This window comes from Anomaloglossus baeobatrachus, chromosome 6 (genome assembly GCF_048569485.1).
Source record: "Anomaloglossus baeobatrachus isolate aAnoBae1 chromosome 6, aAnoBae1.hap1, whole genome shotgun sequence".
NCBI lineage: Eukaryota > Metazoa > Chordata > Amphibia > Anura > Aromobatidae > Anomaloglossus > Anomaloglossus baeobatrachus.
In genome coordinates, this window is record NC_134358.1 from 542020393 (window position 1) to 542037863 (window position 17471).

At 45.7% G+C, this 17471-nt stretch overlaps 1 protein-coding gene across 1 annotated transcript in view; it reads right to left on the reverse strand.

Moving 5' to 3' along the window:
- ITGA8 (integrin subunit alpha 8) overlaps positions 1–17471 on the reverse strand; it is a 287198-nt gene that overhangs the window by 212252 nt on the left and 57475 nt on the right. Inside the window, exons 5-6 of the mRNA XM_075315623.1 lie at positions 11825–11886; positions 3601–3646 (exon numbers count right to left, since the gene is read on the reverse strand). Coding sequence (XP_075171738.1) covers positions 3601–3646; positions 11825–11886 — 108 coding nt within the window. The remainder of the gene's footprint in view (positions 1–3600; positions 3647–11824; positions 11887–17471) is intronic.

Below are 17471 nucleotides of genomic sequence, written 5' to 3' on the forward strand. Positions count from 1 at the left end.
AATACCTCCCTCCGTGAAGTCTCTGGTTATAGCAGTGCTGTCCTGCCCACCGTGCTCATTTTATAGCCCATGTTCTCAGCTTACTGTACGTCTTGCAGCCGCTTCCCTGGAGCATGATAAATCACTTGAAGAACATGAGAAAGAACAGGCAGAGAAGGTATGGATAAATATCTGCCTGCTGTACGGGGGTTTAGACAATGTTAGTGATGTTTGTATGTTACTTCAGTACAGGCTACTACGGATCGCTGTATACATATATCTTCACTTGCTTCAATTACGCAAGAACCGTGTGAAAACTAGATGACTCTTTAATGTGTTACTCCACATCCAGCATTACATAAGTATTGGAGGAATGCTACAACTAGATAATAACATCAGACTGCAGCAATACCGGCATGAAAGGACGGACACCGGAATACATACGGGAGAGGAACTGTATAGCAAAGGTATAAATACCATAAAGGGGCTCTTGGAGAGCCTTGGATCATCCCATCCCTTTGCTTAAAGAACATTAAGAATCTGTGAGGGACACCTTAATCAAGAGGAATAGTATCTGCGGAATTGGTTTAAGTGTCATTGACAAATTGGGTGGAAAAGTCAGCTTATGACTGTAAGACACCCATTCTCTTTTAGATAATCCACTGTTAGGGATAAAGATAAAGTGTCTCTTGTCATAAATATGTTTTGGGGTTTTTTTTTAAGCTCATGTAAATGCTGCTTTTCTCCTGAATCCGGCGCTGTTTTTCTTTTGTTCCTGTGCCACTCCGTTCCAAAGATATGGGCCTCTCTTCCCTATTGGTAAATCTTGTCTTTTTAGCCAAGTGGGTGTGGTGCTGAATGCTCCCTAGTGGGAGTCTTCTTGTTGATCACACCCCATTGGATAACAAGATTACAGATTTATTTACTGGGAAGAAGAGGCCATATCTCTGAAATGGAGAGGCGCAGGAACAAAAGAAAAATAACACCAGATTTAGGAGAACAGCAGCATTTACATCAGGTGTACATATAAAAAAAATTACATATATGGTAAGTAGGGATGATGGAATACCTCAAATATTCGGCTTCGCGAATATCCAACGAATAGGTCGCCGCTATGTGAATATTCGATGCGCAATGTAAGTCTATGGGAATCCCGAATAGTTCCGAATAGTTGTTATACGGGTTTCCCATAGACTTACATTGCGCATCGAATATTCGCGAATAGTCGAATAGTGGCGACCTATTCGGCAAATATTCGCGAAGCTGAATATTTGAGGTATTCAATCATCCCTAATGGTAAGTGAAAGGTTCTTGACTTTAAAAGGCTCCATGGCACAACCAACAAAAAAAAGAGACATTGTAATGCAAATTTTACCATCAGTTTTTTCACTTGAGCTCCATGTAACGGGGTTGTACAGGACTGAAAAAACATGACAGTTTATTTAAAAACAGCGCCATGCATCATGGGGTATGAAATTACAGAAGAGGAGCTCTTAAGGTGGCCCTCAATCCTGAGACCCTGCGCTGTCCCTTATCTCAGAGGTATGCTTGATGGTAGCCAGGTCTGAGCTTCCAGTGTGACCCCGACTCCTGTCCGAGCCCTGATCTTACTTCCCCTCTCCCCCACCCTTGGTGAGGGCCAAAAAGAAAGTAACAATACGAAACAGAATCGACACGGACAAGGGAGACCGAAAACCTGTACACACTGCACTCAAACACAAAGGAAAGACCATACGTGTATAGGGGAATAAAGAAAAAGGAAGGAAGGAAACAGACAACAAGGGAACTTCCAGATCACTCAAGATAGCAACTACAGATCACCACGAACTGGATCACCACACAGACCGGAATCGCTGGAGCTACACTGAAGCCATAATCGGCGATGAGTAGCAGATGCATAATCTTTTATAGGAAGGAGACGGTCATAATTGGTAATTAGCAACCTGAGCTTCTAGCAGAATTCCCCATGTCAGCAGGAATTAACTCCTGCAGGACTGAGGAACACTGCACACGAAACAGCCGTGCTTAACTTAGAAACATTATACTCAATAACACTGTTTACAAGAGGAAATATTAATAATACAGGTATGCAAAATTTGGGTATATGAAAATTGTTTCAAATACAATGACTAATTGCCGGGGAGCAGCGCAGCCCTGTGTGTGTCCCGCGAGAGCGGTGATGACGTCAGTAACCTTACATGTCCTCACCGCTCTAGCCCGGTATCGCGGTCGCAGAGGACAGCGCCAGACCCAGAGTTTCCCACTAATGATGAGGTCATGAAAATTGACGTCAGCTCCCATGGGAAAATCCAGCAGTACCCTATGGACCCTCATTCTGAGAACTTTCTTAGAACAAAACTCCATAGTATTCTATGGACGTCGTGGGACATTACCTGTTGGATTATCATTGGAAATTCCAGCATTTCTATTTAATGAATTGGCGAACAAGGGCATGTGATGAGTCTTTATTCAAATAACCTATTTTTTTCCTGTATGTGTGTGTCTTTTTTAATCATTCATTTGCCAGGTTAGTAAAGGGGATGTCTGATAGATGCCTCTCCGTTACTAACCTCTAGGCTTGATGTCAGCTGACAATTCACAGCTGACATCAATCCCAAAAGTATTACCCCAATTGCCATAACACCAGGGCAATCGGGAAGAGCTGGCAAAGAGCTAGAATTGGACATCTAATGAATGTGTCACTTCTGGGATGGCTGTGGGCTGCTATTTTTAGGCTGGGAGGGGCCAAAGAACCATGGGACTTCTCAGTTTGGTAATACCAGTCCTTAGATATTCACTTTATCTTGACTGGTTCTGAAAAATAGGGGTACTCCATGCCATTTTTTAAAATTATTTAAATAATAAAAAAACAATGTGGGATCCCCTTTATTTTTGATAACCAGCCAAGGTAAAACTGATAGCTGGGGGTTGCAGCCCATAGTTATCTGTTTTACCTGTGAGTACTATCAAAAATTAGGAGGCAGCCCAAGCCAATTTGTTTTATTATGTATATATGTATACACTAATACAGCTCACAGACTGCAATGAATCACAGACTAATCACATCTAATTTACTGGGAAACAAAAAGTAGAAAATCCTTCTTGAGACAATACAGTTACTGTGCTAAAGTAGTGTTTACGAGTTAGGCAATGAATCTCTCATGATTAGGAGAGGGTGGGCAACAGGGGGGAGGGGGCTTGTATAGCAGTCTGACTGCAACCAATCAGACACGTTGGTACAGAGGGTGGGCGGGGGAAGCAGGGAATATTCATGTAGCTTAATGAGCGGGCAGAAAAGAGTCTGATTGCTGTGTTATCTTCGGGGAAACACAATATGTATAACTGTCTTGTTTTACCCTCATTTTACTTCTTTTTGCAGCCCCCTAGCCTTTCCTACATCCATTTTACAGCACAGAAGTTTGGGTCCCCATTGAGTTGTGTGGGGTTCGTTGTCCGGGGTCAAGTTTGCATCAAGTCTGGTCCCCGAACCAAACTTTTTTAAAAACGTCCGGCTGCTCCCAGCGAACCCGAACATCCAAGGGTCCGTTCATCTCTAATTATAATGTATTTTTAACAATGTAGCGAATAATGCTACAATAAATCCGGTTACATAAGTCTTACCTTGCCAGTAAAAACTGCCAGGTCCTCCAACTGCAATATCTCCATTCTAGACAGAAGACAAAAAGCACTTATTAATACTATTAATACATTCCCCGGGAGAGCGGTCTGCAGCTGCCAAACTAATCGTAATAGGGTAAGGCTGAGTTTATATATCCAGTAATGATCCATTAGAACGGATCCAGCAGCAATGCATTAGCAAAAAAACTTGTGCAGACACAACTTTCTTCACCATTTTTAAAAAAATGTTTTTAGTTGGACCTTTTCTTAACTTAAAGTCTAAAATGGATCCATTAATTCCCCAAGTGTTATCTTCCAATTGAAGCTGGTCCAGTAAGCAAAAACCGGAAAGAAAAACGGCTAATTTACGTATCCGTTCTCCATAGACTCCAATGTTAAAAAAAATGGATCCAGCGGAAATCAGATTTTTAAGAACGGTCAAGATAGTTCTTGTTGCACAACTTTTTTACTAACAAATCGCTGCTGGATCTGTTTTTAATGGATGATTACTGGACATGTGAACTCTATAATAGTGAGTAATGATGGGAGTACAATGCTAGTATTCGAAATAATGATTGAACACTACCATGCTCGAGTGCTCGATCCTCGAGTCGAGTAAAGCGGGCTTTACACACTGCGATATCGGTCCCGATATCGCTAGTGTGAGTACCCGCCCCCATCTGTTGCGCGACACGGGCAAATCGCTGCCCGTGCCGCACAACATCGCCCAGACCCGTCACACATACTTACCTGCCCGGCGACGTCGCTGTGACCGGCGAACCGCCTCCTTTCTAAGGGGGCGGTCCGTGCGGCGTCACAGCGACGTCAATGAGCGGCCGCCCAATAGAAGCGGCCGTAACATCCCGCCCACCTCCTTCCTTCCGCATTGCGGGCGGGAGGCAGGTAAGGAGTGGTTCCTCGTTCCTGCGGTGTCACACGGAGCGATGTGTGCTGCCGCAGGAACGAGGAACAACCTCGTTACTGCTGCAGTAACGATATTTGAGAATGGACCCCCATGTCACCGATGAGCGACTTTGCACGTTTTTGCAACGATGCAAAATCGCTCATCGGTGTCACACGCAGCAACATCGCTAATGCGGCCGGATGTGCGTCACCAATTCCGTGACCCCAACGAGTTCGCATTAGCGATGTCATAGCGTGTAAAGCCCCCTTAAGGCTGCTTTCACACATCCGGTTTTTGCTGTGCGGCACAATCCGGCTCTTTGCAGAAAAAACGCAACCGGTTTTTTTTTTTGCCGCCGGTTGGGTTTTTTCCGCATAGACTTTCATTAGTGCCGGATTGTGCCGCATGGCCTTGTGTTCGGTCCGGTTTTTGCCGGATGCGGCTTATTTAGCCGATGCGGCGGCCGGATGGAACGTTGCCTGGCTCGTTTTTTTGTCCGGCAAAAAAAAAAACGCATCGCGCCGCATCCGGCCGATGCGGCGCTTTTTTCAATGCATGCCTATGGATGCTGGATGCGGCAAAAACCGCATCCGGCCGCCGCATGCGTTTTTTTGCACTGTGCATGCTCAGTAGCGTGCCACAACCGGCAAAAACCGAACGGGCCGCATGTAAAATCTTATGTAAAGGATGCGTTTTTTTCGCCGCATCCGTTGCATAGGTTTTAGAGCCGGATTTAGCCGCACTGCTAAAACCGGAGGTGTGAAAGCAGCCTAAATCAGACACTTGAATGGGATCAACTTGAGTAGCGAGTATAATGGAAGTCAATGATAGGCCAGTCCGGTACTCTGCCTGAATACAGCCAACCATAAACAGAGCATTTCCAGGGAAGGGAGGGACAAACTACATTCGAAAATGTTGCTTTACCCCCAGTAAGAGCCATTCAGAGACTGCAACTCGCTCTCCCTGGGGTGCCTGCTCACATCGTACAGCCTGGGCTTTCTATTCAATGTTTCACAAACGACATATCAGAGCACCCGTGATACTCAGCCGCGTAGCCCGATATTTGATCAAGTACTGAACAGCAGTGAGCACGCTCACTCATCATTATTAGTGAGCACTTCTCCTTTGTAGAGATAATCCATCCACCTCACAGGTGTGACATATCAAGATGCTGACTAGACAGCATGATTATTGCATAAGTGTGCCTTAGGCTGTCCAACATGATTATTGCCCAGTTGTACCTTAGTCTGGCCAACATGATTATTGCACAGGTTTGCCTTAGGCTGGCCAACATGATTATTGCACAGGTGTGCCTTAGGCTGTCCAACATAATTATTGCCCAGTTTTGCCTTAGGCTGGCCAACATGATTATTGCACAGGTGTGCCTTAGGCTGCCCAACATGATTTTTGCACAGGTGTGCCTTAGGCTGGTCGAAATGATTATTACACAAGTGAGCCTTAGGCTGGCCAACATGATTATTTCACAGGTGTGCCTTAGGCTGGTCAACATGATTATTGCACAGGTGTGCCTTAGGCTGGACAACATGATTTTTGCACAGGTGTGCATTAGGCTTAACTATATGATTATTGCACAGATATGCTTTAGGCTGGACAGCATGATTATTGCACAGGTGTGCCTTAAGCTGTCCAACATGATTTTTGCACAGATGTGCCTTAGGCTGGCCACAATAAAAGGAACTAACGGAACTGATGGACACACAAACACCCGTAGTAAATCTCACTGCCATGCTGTATGTTCACTTAGTGGGGTTTTTTGCAGAAAAACACACAGTGTTAACAGGAATAATGCTTCTTACTATAGGTGCTTTTTAATTTTTTGCATGCATTCGATTGAATGGGCAAAAATAAATGAGGCAGAGACGCTGAAAGAATTGACATGCTGTGGTTAAAAAAAGGCACTGCAGCTCAAAAAATGTACTATGTGAATATTTAAAATATCTCATTTATTTTGCTGCATCCGTACAAAGTTGCGCCTTTTTTTCTGCATGGAAAAATTGCAGCAAAAATGCTCCGTGTGAACAGGCCTTCAGTTTTCTTTTCCATTCTTAGAAATCCCCAGTGTTTGTAAATCCCTGAGTGTAATATTTACATGGATCTTATAATCCATCATATCACACACTGAAATGAGGCAATAAAAGCCGCTTTTCTAGAATTACATAGCGGAGTCAGCCGGGATCAGTAATAAAGGATTGTTTCATAAATGAAGCCAAAATATATTGCACAAGATGAAGAAAAACGTGAAGCAATCCATAGCGCCTGACATGTCACATAAATAAGCGGCAGATAAGCGGCGCTAATGTCCCTCATGTTCTGCTGCGGAGTTAAATATTTTCCGAGCGGAGCCAGGAGGAACGTGTCCGGCCGAAATCCTGCGGTGTCACAAACAGCTGCTGTATGAGAAAACCTTCCCTCCCGATAAACCTCTGCACTGTGCGAGATCAAGGTTCCCAGAGATTGTCACATTTATCTGTACTTTACAAATATTTATATATGACCCAGTAATCATCAGTGGAGCACACACATACGGTCACACAGCACTTAGTTTGCTCAGCTGATTACCACCACCCCCCAAATTTGCTGACTCCGATTATCCATCTATATTGTCCTTTTTTTTCTTTTACTTAATTGTATTTACATTTTTGGGAGTGATATTGAATTTTCTACAGACTCTGTGCTGCACTTTCTATTGCTGGCTGCAGAATTAGAACTTTCACACTACGTTTTTTTAACATGCTTTTGACGGATGTAAAAAAAACCCCGCAAACCGCATATGACTGGATCCTGTTGAACGCATGCAAACGCAAGTGTTATTTTACAGGATCCTTTCACTTGCAGTTTATGGGCAGGCATTGGAGTCATGTGATCGGGAGTCAGTGCAACTCGGCCTGACAGCCTGCAAATACACATCCCGGGGAGGAGAGAGAGAGGAGAGAGAGGAGAGAGAGGAGAGAGAGCGAGAGAGAGCGAGAGAGAGAGGAGAGGGAGAGAGAGCGAGAGAGAGAGAGGAGAGGGAGGGAGAGAGAAGAGGGAGAGAGGAGAGAGAGAGGAGAGGGAGAGAGAAGGAGACAGGAGAGGGAGAGAGAGGAGAGGGAAAGAGAGAGAGAGACCGAGAGAGAAGAGAGAGAGGAGAGGGAGACAGGAGAGGGAGAGAGTGAGGAGAGGGAGAGAGAGAGAGACAGAGAGAGAAGAGAGAGAGAGGAGAGGGAGACAGGAGAGGGAGAGAGAGAGGAGAGGGAGAGAGAGAGAGACAGAGAGAAGAGAGAGAGAGGAGAGGGAGGGAGGAGAGGAAGAGAGAGGAGGGAGGGAGGAGAGGAGAGAGGGGGAGAAAGAAAGAGAGAGAGAGAGGAGAGTGGGAGAGAGAAGAGGGAGAGAGAAGAGAGAGAGAGGAGAAGGAGAGAGAGAGAGGAGAGAGGGGGAGAGAGGAGAGGGAGAGAGGAGAGGGAGAGAGGAGAGAGTGGGAGAGCGAAAGAGAGAGAGGAGAATGGGAGAGAGAGCGAGAGAGAGGAGAGAGGAGACAGAGAGAGGAGACAGGAGAGAGAGGAGAGAGGAGAGAGTGGAGAGAGGGGGGAGAGAGAGAAAGAGAGAGAGGAGAGGGAGAGAAGGGGTAGAGGCAGACGAGAGGAGAGAGGGGGGTGAGAGAGAGAAGAGAGAGAGGAGACAGAGAGAGAGGGGAGGGAGAGAGAGGGGAGAGGGGGGAGAGAAGAGAGGGAGAGAGTGGGGGAGAGAGAGATGGGGAGAGAGGAGAGAGGGAGAGAGAGAGAGAGGAGAGAGGGGGGAGAGAGAGCAGAGAGGGTGGAGAGAAGAGAGGGAGGGAGAGGGGGAAGTGAGTGAGAGAGAAAGATTCTCTCTGATCACGCCAGGCTGGTTTCTAGGCATGCTCAGTAGAGCAAATAGGTTCCTTTATATCAGCATACCACAGTGAACATGCGGTTGCGTGCGGTACAGTCAGGATCCAGTGACTTGCAGTATTTGGACGCAGGTCAAAAACGCTACAAGTAGCGGCTTTGAAAAAAGTTGAAATACTGCAAGTCGCTGGATCCTGACTAAACCGCACGCAACTGCATGTTCACGCGAGTCCATTGCAAATGCATTGAAATGAAAACGCATTTGCACTGGATCCGTTTTTGCGTTAAAAAACGATCAGGACGCATGTTAAAAAAACGTAGTGTGAAAGCAGCCTAAGGCTAGTTTCACACTACGTCTTTTTAACATCCGCTGAAAACGTTTTTTTAGCGGAAGTACGGATCCTGCTTTTACAGCAAATAACGTATGCAAACGCATATGTTATTTTGCAGGATCCTGCACTGGATATTTAGGGGCGGGCATTGGAGTCATGTGATCGGGAGTGAGGGGAGCTAGACTGGGAGGAGGCTTCTGACAGCTGCAGACGCTGGTAACCAAGGTAAACATCGGCCTTGGATACCCGATATTTATCTTGGTTACGAGTGTCTGCAGCTGCTAGGAGCAGGGCTGCCTGCACGCGTAACCAACGTAAACATCGGGTAACTAAGAGAAGTGGTTACGCGATATTTACCTTGGTTACGAGTGTCCGCAGCTCTCAGGTGGGAGAGAGAGGAAGGGGGAAAGACAGAGATAGAGAGAGAGGGGGTGAGGGAGGGAGGAGGAGAGACAGATCACTGGAGACTGGTTCTGGGCATGCTCAGTACTTTCTGGGCATGCTCAGTACAAAAGCAGGATCCTGTTACAACGCAACTGAACGCATTCTGCTAGGCAGGATCCAGCGCTCATTGAAATGCATTGCAGCTCGCGGCGCAATGTGAAGGATCCTGTGAGATGCGTTATTTTGACAAAGCAAAAAAACGCTACATGTTGCGTTTTTGAAACATGTTAGGCTGGTTTCACACTACGTCTTTTTAACATCCGCTGAAAACGTTTTTTTAGCGGAAGTACGGATCCTGCTTTTACAGCAAATAACGTATGCAAACGCATATGTTATTTTGCAGGATCCTGCACTGGATATTTAGGGGCGGGCATTGGAGTCATGTGATCGGGAGTGAGGGGAGCTAGACTGGGAGGAGGCTTCTGACAGCTGCAGACGCTGGTAACCAAGGTAAACATCGGCCTTGGATACCCGATATTTATCTTGGTTACGAGTGTCTGCAGCTGCTAGGAGCCGGGCTGCCTGCACACGTAACCAACGTAAACATCGGGTAACTAAGAGAAGTGGTTACGCGATATTTACCTTGGTTACGAGTGTCCGCAGCTCTCAGGTGAGAGAGAGAGGAAGGGGGAAAGACAGAGATAGAGAGAGAGGGGGTGAGGGAGGGAGTAGAGAGAGAGACAGATCACTGGAGACTGGTTCTGGGCATGCTCAGTACTTTCTGGGCATGCTCAGTACAAAAGCAGGATCCTGTTACAACGCAACTGAACGCATTCTGCTAGGCAGGATCCAGCACTCATTGAAATGCATTGCAGCTCGCGGCGCAATGTGAAGGATCCTGTGAGATGCGTTATTTTGACAAAGCAAAAAAACGCTACATGTTGCGTTTTTGAAACATGTTAAAATAACGCAAAAGGACGGATCCTGCGTCTAACGGACGCAAACGCATGCGAACGGAGGTGGACGCGAGTCCATTGAAAATGCATTGAAAGGAAAACGGATTTGCACAGGATCCGTACTTCCGTTAAAATAACGTTTTCAACGGATGTTAAAAAGACGTAGTGTGAAACCAGTCTTAAAATAACGCAAAAGGACGGATCCTGCGTCTAACGGACGCAAACGCATGCGAACGCAGGTGGACGCGAGTCCATTGAAAATGCATTGAAGTGAAAACGGATTTGCACAGGATCCGTACTTCCGTTAAAATAACGTTTTCAACGGATGTTAAAAAGACGTAGTGTGAAACCAGTCTTACTGAGAATACGTCAGTGAGCTTGTTCTGAGAAGGAGTTTGAAACTTTTTTATCTATCATCTGTCAAATGATTTATGACCACATAAGAGTTCAGTTCTACTTTGATGTGGTCTGTGGTCATTAAAGGTAACCTGTCACCTACGGGATGGTCCGATACGTTCTGGCCTGATGGGCGTCTCTGCTCTCGGGTCCGGCGCCTCTTCTATCTGTCCTCCTTGCTTTGTGTGGATGACGTTTCCTACGTCATCCACATAGTGCCCTCCATTGCTGCTCCTGCGCATACGCACTTCTCTCTGCCGTGCTGAAGAAAGAGCAAAGTATTGTGTGCGCATGCGCGGGTGGTGTTTGACCTTTCCCTGCGCCTGCACATTATAGTACTTTGCCCTGCCCGCAGCAGGGCAGAAAAAAGTGCGCATGCGCAGAAGCAGCAATGGAGGGCACTATGTGGATAAAGCAGGATGCATCATCCACACGGTGCTGGAAAGAAGGATGGTAATCGCAAGGATAAAAGAAGCGCCGGGTCAAGATCAGCGCCGTCCATTGGACCGGACTGACCCCTAGGTGAGCAGTCAGTTCCGGTTCAGATTGCCCCATTAAAAAATGTGCCAGTCGTGCCTGCAAAATTGTGGACATTACTGGCTCCATGTGTGGCTCTGTGCATTTGGCCCCATTCTGCTGCTGTTGCAGACTTTATCTTGCATTATCCCGTCCTGCAAAACGGACAACAATAGTGGATGTTACCAATTTTTGCAGTAATTTTGAATTTTAGCACCTTTTGTTCTCCAAAAAACAGTGATGGGAAGTTTGTAATTTTTTTTTATTTCTCTTTTACTGACCACATAAAAGTTCACCTCAACCTTGATGTGGTCTATGGTCACAAATCAGAATAAGGCTATGTGCGCACTAGAAATGTGAAGTTTCTCAAGAAAATTTCTTGAGAAACTTCTGGGAGTGAAAGATTTCCGGACCTCCGGAAAAAATCCGCACCAAATCCGCATGCGGATTTGCCGCGGATTAGCCGCGATTTTGCCACGATTTTCCCGCGGGTGGTTCCCTGTGGATTTTGCAGTCTGTACTGCCGAAATCCGCAGGGTACCTGCGGAAATAATGAACATGCTCATTTTCTCAAGAAATTTTCTCGAGAAATTCTTCTCAAGGAAATTTCTTGAGAAAAATCCGCACAGTGCGCACAGCTATTTTTTTTTCCCATAGAATTTGCTGGGAAATGTCTGCACAAAGATTGCAGACATTTCTCAAGAAATTTCCGCGGCAAATCCGCGGGTAAAATGGTCTAGTGCGCACAGAGCCTTAAGACATTCAAAATGGGTTTTCTAAACCACAAAATACCTTTCAGTGTTCATTTTTGGAACATTTGTATCTCGGCAATATTTCAAGATGTGTTTTTCATCTCTTACTGAAAAACAATACCTTATAGAAATCCAGACTGAATCCCGCTTGACAGTACCCTTGTCCTGCTGGGTCAGCATTTTCTGATAAAAAAAAAGAAAAATTAATATTTAACAAATCTTTAAATTCAAATTAAAAGACATAATAAACAACTACTGGGGCAATTATTTTATTACGTTTTTCTATTAGATTTCTTTTAAATTTTGCCCCATTTGGCTTTTACAAGCTCGTTACGAGCTGCAGAATGAGTTAAAGGGGTTGTCCACTACTTTTACATTGATGGACAATCCTTAGGATAGGTCATCAATGTCTGATCGGCTGGGGTTGGACACCTGGCACTCCCGCTGATTAGCTGTTCTAGGTCTTGGCGGCGGTAGTCCTCTGATAACGGCTGGGTACTACATATCTGCCCCCTATTGGTTAGAATAGGAGGTGGATGTGCAGTACCCGGTGTGAAGATGTAATTTACCCTCTCACTGTATATGCTGTACAGATTCCTATTTCAAGCTGGGTTCATTGTCTTATTTGAACTACTTCTGTGTACATTTCTATTGTTGTAGGTAATCACCCCCTAAAATGCAAGGTTATATCCTCTTGAGGCACTTCCATCCCTGGGAGTAGGGGGAGGTGGGCCTAGAGTCCAACTAGTGTAAACTCTGCTTAGGCTAAGTTCACATTTCCGTTGATTTGTATCAGTCACATGCGTCGCTTGACGCATGTGACTGATGCGCTGTTCAACGCTGTACAACGGATGACAAAGAACAGAATTCTTTGTCGGATTCCGTTGTGTGCGGGGGGCGGAGTTCTGGGGCAGAGCCGAGCGGGGGGCGGGGCCAGGCGCTGAGGATGTCAGTGGAAGTGCTGCGGTCTGCATGGCTGGGGACAGGTGAGTGTATCTGTGAGTGAGTGAGTGTGTGTATGTATGTATGTATGTATGCATGTATGTATGTATGTATGTATGTGTGTGCACATGCAAAGTGCGGGAGGGGGCGGAGCCGAGCGGGGGGCGGGGCCAGACGAGGGTGTCAGTGCTTGTCTGCATGGCTGGGGACAGGTGAGTGTATGTGTGAGTGAGTGAGTGTGTGTATGTATGTATGTATGTATGCATGTATGTATGTATGTATGTATGTATGTATGTGTGTGCACATGCAAAGTGCGGGAGGGGGCGGAGCCGAGCGGGGGGCGGGGCCAGGCGCTGAGGATGTCAGTGGAAGTGCTGCGGTCTGCATGGCTGGGGACAGGTGTGTGTGTGTGTGTGTGTACATAGATGTGCGGAGTGCGGGAGGGGGCGGGGCCGAGCGGGGAAGTGTCGGCCTCCCTGCACACGTAACCAGCCTAAATATCGGGTAACAGCAAAGCACCCGATGTTTACCTTGGTTACCCGATATTTACCTTGGTTACGGGCCTACACCGCTTAGCGCTGGCTCCTTGCACCGTAACCAGGGTAAATATCGGGTAACCAACCAAAGCTGGTGACGTGTGCAGGGAGCCAGAGAGCATGCGCAGCGAAATCCGACGGATCTCGCTGCTCAAAAAACGTTACATGCTGCGTTCCCCCCGCCCGGCGGTCAGTCGTTCCACGACTGATCAGTCGGGCGGAGGGTGCAACGCAGCATCATCAGTCACAATCCGCTGCTCATACAAGTCTATGGGAGCAGCGGAATCTGCTAAACGGATTCCGCTGTTTACAAGAGCAGCGGATTGTGACTGATAGATTTTAGCGGAAATGTGAACTTAGCCTTACCTGGGAGATTCAGTCAGTCTGTGTGAAACTTGAAGAAGGAAGATTGATCCTCTGGGAGGGAATAGCTGAGGCTGGATCCTAGAGCCGGTGTATGGACAGTTACAGACTGGAGATCAGTGGCCCGTGGGATTGTGTGGAACTCTTTGGACTACTGTAAGGACGATTACTTTGTTATCCGGTCCGAGGATTGTCGGGAAGGGCCCCCGAATCTGTTTTACGTGGACTTATCGTGTGCTGTTCCAGTGTCCTTGTGAATAAACCTGTTGGATCGTCCCTCGGCCTCGTCCATCCTTTGCTCTGTTGTACACTCCCGTCACAAACTGGTTGGCAGCGCTGGGATCAGAGCAGAAGGAATGGAGGACAATGGCTCAACATCAGGAACCAGCACTGCAGAGTACAAGACCTGGACTTTTTGGGAGCCTGCAATCAAAGGCCCGTGAAGTAGGAGTTCGTTTCAAAGGACTCTCCAAGGAGCAGCTGATTGAGGCGCTAGAAGGAGTCTGTTCGCAAAATGATGTGGAGGAAGGCCTCGTCCATCCTTTGCTCTGTTGTACACTCCCGTCACACCCGGCCGCTATCAGAAGACGGAGCAGCTCCGGAACTGAGCATTTCCGACCATCTGCTGCTGCCGCCGGGACCGAGATCAGCTGATCGGCAAGGGAGTGGGGTGTCGGACCCAGCCGTTCAGACATTGATGATCTATCCTAAGGATTTCACCTATGCAGAAATATCGCACACCGGCTATCACGATGCCTATAGTCAGATTTAGGGTGTCCATGGTGCAACCAAAAGTTGCAATGAAGCTCGGATATTTTTACAGAAAGCAAAAAATCTGAAAGCTCCAACTTCAAATAAATCACATTTCCCTTCCAACAATGACTCCTAAACTGATTTTCGACAGGAAATTCAAGATTAATAGGAAAAGAAAATCCTTTACATTTTGCACAATAGTGACACTTTTTATAAATCCTAGAGGAAAAAGTATAAACTGGAGGTAACTTGCTCTCACTTTTAGGGTCTACTCACATCTCTGGAAATAAGATCGCTCCCATTCTCAGCTGTCGAGCTCATGAGTGGATGGATAGATAATAGATAGATAGAGGGATAGATAGATAGATAGATAGATAGAGGGATAGAGGGATAGATAGATAGATAGTTAGAGGGATAGACAGACAAACAGGCAGATAGATAGATAGATAGATAGATAGATAGATAGATAGATAGAGGGATAGATAGGATAGATAGGATAGATAGATAGATAGATAGATAGATAGATAGAGGGATAGATAGGATAGATAGATAGATAGGATAGATAGATAGATAGATACAGTTTTTTTGCTTTCTTGGCCTTTTTTCAGAGTATATGAATGATAACACATAATTTTTTTCCCCCACTCATGGTTAGTGGTTGGGTGAAGCCATTTATTGTCATCTACTGTGTTTTCTCTTTTTAAATTTTAATGACAACCAAAACATCCAAATGACCCTGAAAGTTCAAAAGTTTACATATCCCAGTTCTTAATACCGTCTATTGCCCCCTCTAACATCAATGACAGCTTCAAGTCTTTTGTGGTAGTTGTGAGGCTCTTTATTTTCTCAGATGGTGAAGCTGCCCATTCTTCTTGGCAAAAAGCCTCCAGTTCCTGTAAATTCCTGGGCTTTCTTGCATGAACTGCGATTGAGTTCTTCCCAGAGTGGCTCAATGATATTGAGGTCAGGAGACTGAGATGGCCACTCCAGAACCTTCACTTTGCTCTGCTGTAGCCAATGACAGGTCGACTTGGCCTTGTGTTTTGGGTCGTTGTCATGCTGGAATGTCCGAGTACATCCCATACGCAGTATCTGGGCTGTTGAGTGCAAATTTGCCCCAGTATTTGCTGATAATGTGCTGCATTCATCTTTCCTTCAACTTTGAACAACTTTCCTGTGCCTTTGTAGCTCACACATCCACATCAGCGATCCACCTCCGTGCTTTATAGTAGGAATGATGTTCCTTTCATCATAGCCCTTGTTGACACCTCTCCAAATCAAACGTTTATGGTTGTGGCAAAAATGTTCGATTTTGGTCTCATCAATCCAAATTACGTTGTTCCAGATGTTTGGAGGCTTGTGTCTGTGTTGTTTGGCATATTGTAGGCAAGATACTTTGTGGCATTTGCGCAGTAATGGCTTTCTTCTGGCGACTCGACCATCTAACCCATTTTTTTCAAGTGCCTCCTTATTGTGCATCTTGAAACAGCCACACCACTAGTTCTCAGTAAGTCCTGTGTTTCAGCTGATGTAATTTGTGGTTTGTTCTTTCCATCCTGAACAATTTTCTTGACAGTTGTGGCCAAAACGTTTGTTGGTCTACCTGATCATGGTTTGGTTTTTACAGAGCCCCTTATTTTCCATTTGTTAATCACAGCTTGAACACTGCTGACTGCCATTATCAATTCCTTGGATATCTTTTTGTATCCCTTTCCTGTTTTATACAGTTCAACTATCTTTCCCGTAGATCCGTTGATAATTCTTTTGCTTTCCCCATGACTTACAATCTAGAAACGTCAGTGGCTGGATGAAATATGCAAGAGTCTATCAGGACCCCAGAAACTCACTCCGCTTTGATGCACACACACACTGATTACAAGCAAACAGGTCACAGGTGAGGATGTTACCTTTATTAGCCATTCAAACCCATATGTGTCAACTTCTGTGCATGTTATCAGGTCAAAATCACCAGGGCATGTGAACTTTTGATCAGGGTCATTTGGATGTTTTTGGTTGTCATCATAATTTAAAAAGAGAAAACACCGTAGTTTGACAATAAATGGCTTCACCCGACCACTAACCATGAGTGGAAAACAAGATTGTGTGTTATCATTCACATTCTCTGAAAAAAGGCCAAAAAAGCAAAAAAATCTGCCGGGGTATGTAAACCTTTGAGCTCAACTGTAGATAGATAGATAAATAATTTCACAACCCCCTTTACATATTCAAAACTTCCCCCCCTTTCTATGTGCGCACGTCGCGTAAAAACATGCAGTTACGCTGCGCTTTGTAGCGCAGCGTAACTGCATGCGTCCTGCGTCCCCTGCACAGTCTATGGAGATTGTGCAGGGGCTGTGCGCACGTGGCGTTTAAGAGCGCAGCGCTTCGGCTACTGCCGAAGCGCTGCGCAAAAAGAAGTGACATGTCACTTCTTTCCTGCGCTTTGCCGGCAGCTCCTGCTCTGTCTATGGCAGGAGCTGCAGGCAGAGCGCATGGAATCGGCGCTCACTAAGGACATTTCTGCAGCGATCTAAATCGCACATGTGCTCTTCAGATCGCTGCAGTAATTTCTGCAGGGCTTGTACGCAACGTGCGCACATAGCCTTAGTGTCTTCCTATGCTTGTTTAACTTAATAAATAAGTAATTTAAAAAAAATAGAAGTGAGGTTCCCCCTATTTTATTAAATCAGCAAAGATAAAGCAGACAGCTGGGGGCTGATATTATCAGGCTGGGAAGGTGCCTAAAAATAGCAGCACGAGTATTTTGGATTTCCTGGACTATGTCGGACCGGCATATTTTGTTTTTTGGTTTTTTTTTAAATGATTGGGGAAACGGAAAAAGTCAAGGAGTGTTTTTCAAAATAAAGTATTTTTTTCGTGTGTGTTTTTCCTTTTCTTTACTGGGTTAGTAATGGGGGTATCTGATACTCCTTTCCATTACCCACACCAGGGATTGATATAATTTGTGTTTTTGGACAATTCACAGCTGAGATCAACTCCAAATACAATTATCCCAATTGCCACAACATCAGGGGAATTTGGTAGAGGCGGGCAAAGCTTCAGCTCCTGGGTTAGTAATGAGGGTGTCTGATAGACGCCTCTCCATTTCTAACCCCAGGCTTAATGCCAGCTGACACTACCTAGCTGAGATCCACCCCAGAAGTATTACCCCGA